Here is an 11,679-nt window from a genome sequence, read left to right as displayed (position 1 = left end):
TTTACTCAATACGACAACACAGTTCCTTATTACATTATTCCAATGCTTACTTGAGAGATGCTTTGGTCCAATAAGTGCCTGAACATTTTCCAAATCACCAGGTGATTCTGAGATAGCAGATTTCTTAAATGACAGCTCATTTGAGCTTCTATGCCCACCCTAGAGCCCACACCAGCCGATGAGTGATTGTGTAGAAAAGTGACCCATTCTCTCTTCTTTCTCTTGAGCAACTTAAATACTAGTGTCTGGATGATTGATGCATCATACAGCCAATAAGATTTTAAATCCAGCAATATTTGTATCATTTTATAAAGCTATAAACGTTGTTTTTAAATTATGCAATTTTATATTATTTAATGTGTTTTGCTTTTTGGATAAGCTGTTGTTGAGAGATGTTAGTCAGACTCTCCCTCGCTTTCAGACAAGGGAGGAGGCCAGATAAAGTCATCTGCATACTTCTGGTGGGACAAAAGCTCTATGAGTGCGTAACAGAGCCAAGTGACTTTGTGTAAAGAGAAAAGAGGATGGGACCGAGAATACGACCCTGAGGGACCCCTCAGAATACAGATTCTCTCTAAATGTCCTTATAAGTGTGGCGTTAATTTGAGAGTGTTAGGAAATGTTTTCAAAGTGGTATTGGTGAAAGAAAGAGAGGTCAGGAGCAATGGACAGAAACACATGAGAGGTGATAGGGTCAAGAGGTCAGACGGTTGTGTGATGGAAGGTCAAAAGGGTGAGTACCTCAGTGGGAGAGAGGGGTGAAAAGAATGTTAGAATCTGAGATAAATAGTTGGGTTAAGGACAGGTGGTGTCAGCAGGTGTGTAGGGACACGAGGGGAGCATGTCATCTATCTTTTTCACAGCAGTGGTAAAAGTCGGGAGGTAGCGGTGGGGCACCAAGCAACATAGAGAAGGTGGAAAAGAGGGTAAGAAGTCTCAGAGGTCCTTTTTATTGCACATTTCCTTCATTACACTTAGGTACATTTATTAAGAGAGGTTTTCAATGCAAGACTTTTACTGGAAATGGGAGTGTTTTCACAATGAGTATCTAAATATTTCCTTTGTCAAACAATGTGTCACATGTCCATTTGTTCAACTGTCACTGAAGTATCCACACAAAGTCATGCAACAACCACAGAGATTTAATCCAACTCTAGTAAAACCTGTATAACGGGTATTAAACAACGATACTATTCAACTCACAGCCCTTTTATGTTTTCTCAGAAGGGATTAAGAAAGAACAATATGTTTATCGTTTATTGCCAAGGCTGACTTCATCATGATCATTTAGATTTATGGCTTAGTTAATGAACTGAGTTGTTTTTGCAGGTGTGACACTGTTCTGTGCCGCAGGGAGGAATGAGGAGGAAATGTATCCTGAGGTTTCGTGGTGAGGATAAAACGAAACTGAAAGTGCACCTACCCCCTCTGCATTTCCAGCAAAACAAAACTACTGCAACACCGAATCATAACCTCATTTGGCAATCACAGTATCTTCCTGTGATAACACCTACATTCCTTGGGCGGCGAATGAAGGTATATTAACTCCTGTGCTTCTCAGGTCAAAGCACACAGTGAATTCACCATCGCAACACTTCAGGGACTTCATCATATGAAAAAAGGTAAGAAAATGTGATATCTCTGGATGGATCTGCAAGTGTGGGGAAGTTTTAGCAAGACTTATAAGACTAAAATATACATTCTATTGTAATGAATTGTGATTATCTGCCTTGTGCCAAGATATATATTTACATTAATTATTAATTAGCAGCAGTGTTTTACTGAGATGAAAAGAGTAGCTAATAAAACTAAACTCCAGCAAAAATACTATTGCTTTTTAAAAACATCTCATGTTGAAGTAAAACTAGTATATTTATATTCATATATGTATATTTTATATTTATTAGTAATACATTTTTGAATTGGGCTGCACAGTGGCCCAGTGGCTAGCACTGCTGCCTCACAGCTAGAAGATCGCCGGTTCGCGTCCCGGCTGGGACGTGTGGGATCTTTCTGTGTGGAGTTTGTATGTTCTCCCTGTGCAAGGGTGGGTTTTCACCGGGTACTCCGGCTTCCTCCCACAGTCCAAAAACATACTGAGGTTAATTGATCATTCTAAATTGTCCGTAGGAATGAGAGTGTGTGAGAGTGTTCGTCTCTATGTGTGGCCCTGCGATGGACTGGCGACCTGTCCAGGGTGTCCCCTGCCTTCGCCCTAAGTCAGCTGGGATAGGCTCCAGCCCCCCCGCGACCCTGCAGAGGATTAAGCGGCGTACATAGAATATGTACAGATGATGGATGGATGGATGGACATTTTTGAATTAGAATACAAAAAGATACACTGAAAAAGTTGCTTGAGGAGTGAGTGAATTAACTTATTGCTTTTTCTGAACTGGAATTAGTTCAACAACAGATGGTCTTCCTTCAGTTAAGTTAAAGAAGTGAACAAACACCTGCAGTTATTCATGATGAAATGACAAGTCGTCATCTCCAGTTTAGATGATCTGCCCACACACACATTGATCATTTTGAGATGCATCAAATGCTTGTTATCTTCTACATTATATTAAGATTACAAGAGCAGAAAGGGTTTTTCCTGCTTTCCAAAGGGGGCAAAATATAGATTTTTAATCGGAACAGCATAAGATGGTCGGTTTTGTATGCAAAATCATAATCTGCATACACTACCGTTCAAAAGTTTGGGGTCACCCAAACAATTTTGTGTTTTCCATGAAAAGTCACACTTATTCACCACCATACATTGTGAAATGAATAGAAAATAGAGTCAAGACATTGACAAGGTTAGAAATAATGATTTGTATTTGAAATAAGATTTTACATCAAACTTTGCTTTCGTCAAAGAATCCTCCATTTGCAGCAATTACAGCATTGCAGACCTTTGGCATTCTAGCTGTTAATTTGTTGAGGTAATCTGGAGAAATTGCACCCCACGCTTCCAGAAGCAGCTCCCACAAGTTGGATTGGTTGGATGGGCACTTCTTGCGTACCATACGGTCAAGCTGCTCCCACAACAGCTCAATGGGGTTCAGATCTGGTGACTGCGCTGGCCACTCCATCACCGATAGAATACGAGCTTCCTGCTTCTGCTCTAAATAGTTCTTGCACAATTTGGAGGTGTGTTTAGGGTCATTGTCCTGTTGTAGGATGAAATTGGCTCCAATCAAGCGCTGTCCACTGGGTATGGCATGGCGTTGCAAAATGGAGTGATAGCCTTCCTTATTCAGAATCCCTTTTACCCTGTACAAATCTCCCACCTTACCAGCACCAAAGCAACCCCAGACCATCACATTACCTCCACCATGCTTAACAGATGGCGTCAGGCATTCTTCCAGCATCTTTTCATTTGTTCTGCGTCTCACAAACATTCTTCTTTGTGATCCAAACACCTCAACCTTAGATTCGTCCGTCCACAACACTTTTTTCCAGTCTTCCTCTGTCCAATGTCTGTGTTCTTTTGCCCATCTTAATCTTTTTCTTTTATGGGCCAGTCTCAGATATGGCTTTTTCTTTGCCACTCTGCCCTGAAGCCCAGAATCCCGCAGCCGCCTCTTCACTGTAGATGTTGACACTGGTGTTTTGCGGGTACTATTTAATGAAGATGCCAGTTGGGGACCTGTGAGGCGTCTGTTTCTCAAACTAGAGGCTCTTATGAACTTATCTTCTTGCACAGTTGTGCAACGCGGCCTCCCACTTCTTTTTCTACTCTGGTTAGAGCCTGTTTGTGCTGTCCTCTGAAGGGAGTAGTACACACCGTTGTAGGAAATCTTCAATTTCTTAGCAATTTCTCGCATGGAATAGCCTTCTTTTCGAAGAACAAGAATAGACTGTCGAGTTTCAGATGAAAGTTCTCTTTTTCTGGCCATTTTGAGCGTTTAATTGACCCCACAAATGTAATGCTCCAGAAACTCAATCTGCTCAAAGGAAGATCAGTTTTGTAGCTTCTGTAACGAGCTAAACTGTTTTCAGATGTGTGAACATGATTGCACAAGGGTTTTCTAATCATCAATTAGCCTTCTGAGCCAATGAGCAAACACATTTCACCATTAGAACACTGGAGTGATAGTGGCTGGAACTAGGCCTCTATACACCTATGTAGATATTGCACCAAAAACCAGACATTTACAGCTAGAATAGTCATTTACCACATTAGCAATGTATAGAGTGTATTTCTTTAAAGTTAAGACTAGTTTAAAGTTATCTTCATTGAAAAGTACGGTGCTTTTCCTTCAAAAATAAGGACATTTCAATGTGACCCCAAACTTTTGAACGGTAGTGTACATTCTGATTTTAAATCTACTTTTACTATCGCTTTTACAGACCAAAGACTTCTCATTGTTGATTGTATTTTTCATTAAGTTACAGAAAACTGAAAGTGTGATGGCAAGTGAATTACCTCTGTCCACTGCTCAAAGTGGGGGTCATGAAGTCAGACATTCGCCGTCTCTGCTGGATGTTCTCAATCCAAATCAGTTCCAAGGAGATTCTTTAGATGCTCATCTTTGTCAGCAGACGGAAGAAAACTTTTACCGAGGGGCCCCACCCACATGGTTAAACTTTTACATAAGTGAACAGTTGGAGTCAGACGGCCAAGGAACTCCTTTTGTCAAACGGGATGGATACAGTAAACTTGTGGAACAAATTTGTGAAAGGAAACGCCCTAGAATGTCCACGGTTAAACTGTACCACCAGACAGGATGTGGGGGAACCACACTGGCTATGCAGGTGTTGTGGGACATGAGGAAAACCTTCAGGTGTGCCGTTTTATCAGGGTCATCCTCAGACATCACAAAAATAGCGAAAGAGGTGGTGCACCTTTTCACAGCCGGTGGTCAAGGCCACCAGAAGACTGTGCTGCTGTTACTGAATGATGAGCAGATTTTGGAAAACCTGCAAGACAACATTATGATGGAGATCGCTGAACAGACAATAGTCACCCGTGTGTCTGTGGTGATTTTCTTCACCTGCATTAGAAAGAATGTAGTTTTGCAGAACGACCACGTCGTCCTAGAAGCAGCACTTTCTGACACAGAGAAGCAAAAATTCAATGAGAAGAAGGAGGAGCTCCACAGAAGGTTTAGCAGTGAACAATGCGAACAGTTCCACGGTTTCAACATATTACAAACTAATTTCTCTCAAGAATATGTCAAACAAGCGTGCAAAGTGATCTGTCCTGTCCCAAGATCAAATAGATCAAAGAGGATCCAGCTTGTTGGCTTCCTATCCCTGCTGAATGCCTACGTACCAGGCTCATATCTCCTGGAGAATCAGTGCCTCGACCTGTTCAAACATGAAGACTACAGATTTGGAGACCTTCCACTGGAGGACAGAATGAAGCCCTTTAGAAACCTCATCATCACCTTCCAACAAGATCCAAGATCTGAAAACAGAGTCCGCATGGCTCACCCAATGATAGCACAGTGTTGTACTGAACTGATGGCTGAGGCAGGTGTGACCAGAAGTGACACAGCAAGAAACTTCTTGACCCATTTGTGCAGAGATGATGTTCCTCCATTTTTGCTTGGTTTTGTCAAAGACATGCTGACCAAAAGAGAAATGAAAATGAAAGAGAACCCAATCAACAGTACAGAGATCACAGAAGAACCAGAAAGATTTTCTAGACTGATTCTAGATATTCAAAAGAAGGAGAGCGAAACTGAGAGCGCATCAGTATTGAAGGTGGCCTCAGAGAAATTTGATCAAAATCCATTTTTCCCACAAGCACTTGCACGATTTTACTACTTAGAACTAAAAGACTACAATCAAGCAGAATTGTGGGCAAAAAGAGCGAAGCAAAGAGATCCCCAAAATTCATTCATTGCTGATACACTGGGCCAAGTCCATAAGAACCACTTGAAGAACACAGAGTCTCCAATCAAAACAAGAGAAATCTTGCAGCTGGCCACGAAGGCCATCAACGCTTTCAAAGATGAAGAACGACTTGCTGAAAACGAACAGGGGACAGATATGAAAGAGGATGGCAAGACCAATGTCTCTAGTATTTTTAACACCAGAGGGCAGGCTGGTTACCTGCAGGTTTGCAACCTTGTGTATGACCGACTAGTCAATCAGAACGAAACCTGGAAAGGAGTTCTTACAAAGGTTGTACCCATCAAGTCTGTCCTGGAATTACCCAGAGACAACCAATCTGATGATGATCTGATAAAGAGCCTCAGAGATGAGGTTGCAAAAAAGTGTGCATTTTTTGATAAATATCTGAGCTACTCAAAGCCAGACATGAATAAAGATGATCCATCATACCTTTACGAAGACATAGCAGAATGCTACAGGAAGTATGTCAGAAACTCGCCACCAGAACATGTCAAAGAAAAAGGGGCTGATTTCATCCAGAAGCTTGAACAAAACGTGGTTGACACCTCTGCTGGACCGCTCTCATGTCTTGACGGAGAATACAGCAAATCAGAGCTTAAAGAAATAATCACACAGTGGGAAGATTTCTCTCTCCGCAAAGATTCGGTAACAGCTCTGGTCAACTACATCTTTGCTCATGTCATGTTAATGAACAGGGGGGAGGTACTTCCCCATGAATGCAAGTCTTTGACGGCATTTAGAAAGAAAATGCCCCTGAGCACTGACGAGTCACCCGAGAGCCACATGTTAGCCCTCCTCTTGTACTGGCCTACAGACGATGAGGACAAATGTGCCTCAGTTTGTCAACTAATTGAGTGTATGCGCCTCTCTTATAAACAAGCATATGAGAAATACCTTGGATCAAGACACCTCTGCCCTCTGTTTTTCATTGGAAAAGCTCAAGGTCTGAACAGAATTGTCCACAGAAAGACCCTCGAGGAATTGTTTGAGCGAAATGATGATACAATTCAAGATTGGAGCAACAACTGGAGTAGTGAGAAGATTTTCAAAGATCCCACGGTCCAAGATCGCCTTCTAAAAGTAGATGGCGTGGTGCGAAACTACAGACTTTACGCAACTGTTGGTGGCACCAAGATCCGGGTGGATGCAAACATGAGAAACAGACTGTGGAAACCACGGCAAGTTTCCTTTTACCTTGGATTCACCATCAGAGGTCCTGTGGCGTTTGGCATCCAGACAAAAACTGCACAAAGGGGTAAGAAGGGTAGCATAGTATACGTTAAGCATAATTAAATATGTATGTGGAGGATGATCTGAAAATAGTTCTAGGTTCTAGGTGACTGCTAACTAACTGCAATAAGAGGGAGACAAACATCACATAGTCCAGCTTTAAACACTGTAAAGGAGAATGTAAGGCTGTGAACAGGAAAGGTTTGGTGTTGTAAGCAGTGTACCTGAGGCATTGTTTTAGGAGAGTCACATTTCAGCTCATAAATATTATTTCTTATTGTGTGCACCACTAATGAAATCCCATCCCATTGGTACTGTGTGGCAGCAGAGGACTCACAGACAGAATCCAAACTTCACAACATCACTACAGGTAAGTACAGTCAAAATCAAAATGTGTTTTATGTCATTTTGGCACACCAGCCCTTTTAAACTTGTGTTTTGAATGTGTTTCTTAAAGAACCCGCTGTGAGGATGAAGTTTGGAGCAAGCTGCCGTAAAATTGTATGTTTTTTGTTTCTTTTTTTGTTCTTGCTCTTTGTTGTATTTTAAGTTAATTTAGAAAAACAACTGCTCATGAAAATTATATATATATTGTCTTCTGAAACAGGACTCCAGTGATTTGACCAAGCTTCAACCTGAAGTGATCAAAGTCGATGACGTTAACACCTTTAGGTAAAGAATTAGTCTTACTTATTAATGCACAGACATGAACTGAAAAGCAGTGTTCTAACAGCAGAGTTTACGATGAATAAACACATTGCATGTTTTAATGCTTTAATGCTTTAATGTTTTAATGCTTCTGATGCAGTCATTTGTTTCCCTTTTCACGAAATTAGCCTCCAGTCTGATGCAGGTCAGTATGAATGCAGTGTGTCTGCCCTGCGCTGGGTTTGTAAGGACAAGGTCAGCTTCACATACCAGTTTCGCTCATGGGAGGAACATATGAGGAGGTCGCTGTGCAAGGGTTACATGCAGGCTGGACCTCTGCTGGACATCAGCGTCACATCTGGAAACATAGAGGAGCTGCATCTGCCTCACTGGATCTGCATAGGTGAGTAGTCATGTAATTATACCTACGAATGGATTCACGCATGCATTCTCTTGTCACTAAAACTGTGCATGTTTTGAACTTCAACAGATCGAAACGTCACCGTGTCGGACATGTTTGCAGTTCTACATGTGGACGCCAGTGACAGTGTCGTTGGCAATGTTGTGGAACCAGTGCCTGTAGTGACAACGTCCCACATCATGTTCTCCCAGCCCACTTTCTCGCCAAAAGGGATCATGATCCGAAAGAAACCGGGCATTCCGATTTACTGTGACGTGTTGATATACAAAAGAATCAAAGAATTCCTCACATTGGATGTTTACCTGGTGCCACGTGATCCCGCACTAAAACAGGTGTCTATTTGATTTGTAACTGTAGTTTATTCAAATGATTAACAGATAACAGCAACAACGACAGAAAACGGTATATGTTATTACCAAGGGAAAGCACCACAATCATAGCGATGTAAAGGCCATCCCACCATGGGACCAAATTTCAGGTCCTGTACATTAACTAGCTCATGATATTGAATAACTCTCCTTTCGCCTAACTGAAGCTCTCAGTATGGCCAGACTTTTTGGATTATTCTCCTTGTCCAACAGTTTTTCCGTGCAGAGGTGACAGCCACGTTGGTGACGTTGGTGTTAGAGACAATGCAGTCAACTGAGCAGTTTTTCAAAAGACTTAATAGTATTTTGCCTTCTTTAACAATGTGTCTTGACCTGCAAAACTGTTTTTTAAATTGATAAACAGCCTAAATGTACTTCATGGCACAATTCAAAGAAGCTCAAAAAGGTCTTATCTGAAGAAAGGTCCAGTGAGGGAAACCTTCCGAAAATGTGACTTTTAAGAACCTTTTTTTGTTTTGTTTTGTTTTTTCCCACAGGAAGTGGAACAAAACTCCTGCGGATCAGTAATAATCTCAAAACCAGGCCCAGACAAGTCTCTCCAAATGGGAGCTAATTTCCTCCTCACAACAGACCAGGCAGACGTGATCATTCAACCGAGTGTATGTTTTAACAGTTTTAACTTTGCTATCACATTTTCATTTTATCATTTAAAATTAGAACCATTGGGAAAGTATCCATGACTGGGAAGTAATTATGTTTTCCGCAGACACGAGAGCTCAGATATGATAGCAGAAATGTCTTTGAGGTGTTCATCAGAAATGCAGACAGCGACTTCACCCTCAGGCTTGAAAGTGAGCAGCAAACTGTCTGGACATGTACTATTCAAAAAGGTAAGTGGCTTTAAAATAATTTCAACACATTTGTTTGCATCTCCTGAACCACATTACGCTAAATGTGCAACAGCTGGATAAACAAATGATGTTTATGTTGAAAATGTTCCAGTAGAAAGCAAAAAAATAAATGAATCAGCTCAATTTCCAGTAACAGAGGAAGCTCTGAGGGACAAATGAAGAGTTTTGTTTTCTTCTGATGATCCATCCTCTAAGTTTGGTCTAACATGTTTATAAATGAATTATGAATATATAAATATATGTAATTTATTAGCATTTGTGAAACCGAGTGGGAAAAAAGTTTACACACACATATAACAACTTTACCCTGAAATAAAATGTCACTCATTTTCACACACAAGTGAAGAGTGTTTTTTTTTTTCTGATGATCCATTTTCCATTTTTCTTTTTCATGTGTGAAACCAAGTCAAAAGAAAATAACATACTATTTAAACATGTGGGGAAAAAAAAAAAAAAACGTGTGAAACCATTTTGTCTTGAAAAATAGTTTCTTTTTCATGAGTGACTTTTTCAGGAGAACTTGACTTTTTTGCATTTGTGAAACCGAGTGGAAAAAAGAGTTTGCTCATATGAAAAAGAAATATTTTAAAAAAAGGTTTACAGACAAAAAAAATCACTTTGAAACTTTCTTTCCCCACATTTTTTAATCTTTTTTTATTTTGTCCAGGATTTTTTTTTTTTTCTGTTGTGAAACTGAGTGAAAAAAAAGTTTTACTCACATAAAAAAATATATATCTTATTTAATTCCATCCATCCATCCATCATCTGTACATATTCTATGTACGCCGCTTAATCCTCTGCAGGGTCGCGGGGGGGCTGGAGCCTATCCCAGCTGACTTAGGGCGAAGGCAGGGGACAGATGCCCACACCCTGGACAGGTCGCCAGTCCATCGCAGGGCCACACATAGAGACGAACACTCTCACACACTCTCATTCACACCTACGGACAATTTAGAATGATCAATTAACCTCAGTATGTTTTTGGACTGTGGGAGGAAGCCGGAGTACCCGGTGAAAACCCACGCTTGAACAGGGAGAACATACAAACTCCACACAGAAAGATCCCAGGCGCCCCAACGCGGGACGCGAACCGGCGATCTTCTAGCTGTGAGGCAGCAGTGCTAGCCACTGGGCCACTGTGCAGCCCTCTTATTTAATTAATTAATTAAAAATAAATAAAAGTAAATTAACTCACTTTCACACATGAAAAATAAATGTCACTTGTTTTCACAAAAGGAAAAAATTAAGGAATTTAAAATGCTTTTCCTGGCAAAACCTTAAATTCCCAAGGTCTTTAGCATTGTTATATGTGTTTTTTGGGGTTTTTTTTCAGGTGACTATCAAAATCAAAGCACTGACCGTGTACAAGGTAAGAAAAAACACATTTGATATGAAAAATCAAAATTAGTATCAAGCGTGGCGTCAAACACCATTCATATCCATATATCTGCTTAACTTCTACTAGTCACTGTTTGTTCAATGCTGTTACCTTCTGTGACACCTCAGGTCAGCATTTAGCTTTTGTTTGACTTCTTTTTGATATATTTTTTCCAACTATTATACTATATTTTTATTATCTCGTCATTAGGAGCTGGAGGTGGAGCAGAAGATGCTGGACCCAGTAGATGTCCAGCGACCTGAATGTACTGCTCCAACAGCGAAACACTTTTAGTTATGAAAGAGTGACATCTTTAAGGAAATGAAGCTCCTAAATCTTTTGTCTTTTGCATCATTTATATTTTCAGGATTTTGTTTTTTGGCAAGTGTTGACAGTACAGAAGCTCCTTAAACTCTTCAGAGGAGAATTATACAGTTTTTCTTCTTGTTTTCTTCCATGTAAATATTCAGAGGTTTATATTAAGAGACGTGTCAAGCAAACACAATGTAATCATAAAGGACACACTTGGATACATTTTTTATTTTTTGTTTGAATGTTGTTTAAAATTGTGTGTTGATTTATCTTCCTCGCTCCATTCAAGGTATGAAAGAATATTATAATATGTAAAAACATGACCTTGTGATGTTTCATACTCAACTCAAAGCTTTGATATGTATGTTAGGGAGGTCACTTTTGAACTAGTTACACTGTTAAAAATAATATCTGACTATTGTTCTAACTTGTAACTTTTTACATTTGATACACAAAGATTGCTCCCTATAGTCTTTTTGATGGGTTTGTCAGCAATCACATATGGATGAAATATTTTGATGTTCATATATCTGGTCATAGATTGTATGTTTTAAGCAACTTATCATTTTTAAATTTGTTTTACAAATAATGACATTATAT

The 11,679-nt window shown here is 40.1% G+C and overlaps 1 protein-coding gene across 5 annotated transcripts; it reads left to right on the top strand.

Moving 5' to 3' along the window:
* The first annotated feature begins 1,573 nt into the window (after positions 1-1,573).
* Positions 1,574-11,107, top strand: LOC119027160 (sterile alpha motif domain-containing protein 9-like). Of its 5 annotated transcripts, XM_037112092.1 has the most exons (11): positions 1,574-1,622; positions 4,378-7,105; positions 7,406-7,450; positions 7,538-7,581; positions 7,688-7,752; positions 7,917-8,131; positions 8,219-8,481; positions 9,015-9,137; positions 9,245-9,368; positions 10,723-10,758; positions 10,978-11,107. In XM_037112092.1, exons 2-11 carry the CDS (start codon positions 4,399-4,401, stop codon positions 11,028-11,030), a joined length of 3,675 nt encoding a protein of 1,224 aa, XP_036967987.1. In that variant the 5' UTR covers positions 1,574-1,622; positions 4,378-4,398; the 3' UTR covers positions 11,031-11,107. The 5 variants fall into 5 exon arrangements, with proteins under 5 accessions (XP_036967987.1, XP_036967988.1, XP_036967986.1 ...); XM_037112093.1 differs by lacking the exon at positions 1,574-1,622 and having other exon boundaries at positions 4,303-7,105; positions 7,409-7,450; XM_037112091.1 differs by lacking the exon at positions 1,574-1,622 and having other exon boundaries at positions 4,303-7,105.
* Positions 11,108-11,679: the final 572 nt, after the last annotated feature.

The sequence above is a fragment of the Acanthopagrus latus genome, chromosome 10 (genome assembly GCF_904848185.1).
Source record: "Acanthopagrus latus isolate v.2019 chromosome 10, fAcaLat1.1, whole genome shotgun sequence".
Classification (NCBI taxonomy): domain Eukaryota; kingdom Metazoa; phylum Chordata; class Actinopteri; order Spariformes; family Sparidae; genus Acanthopagrus; species Acanthopagrus latus.
This window is presented reverse-complemented; position numbering and strand designations above follow the sequence as displayed.

What these genes read in the sequence shown, in the direction of transcription:
- LOC119027160 (XM_037112092.1), top strand. Translation starts at nt 4,399, where the DNA reads ATGGCAAGTGAATTACCTCTGTCCACTGCTCAAAGTGGGGGTCATGAA. An exon ending in GACAAAAACTGCACAAAGGG is followed by an intron (nt 7,106 to 7,405) that starts GTAAGAAGGGTA and finishes ACTGTGTGGCAG; the next exon opens with CAGAGGACTCACAGACAGAA. An exon ending in AAGCACTGACCGTGTACAAG is followed by an intron (nt 10,759 to 10,977) that starts GTAAGAAAAAAC and finishes TCTCGTCATTAG; the next exon opens with GAGCTGGAGGTGGAGCAGAA.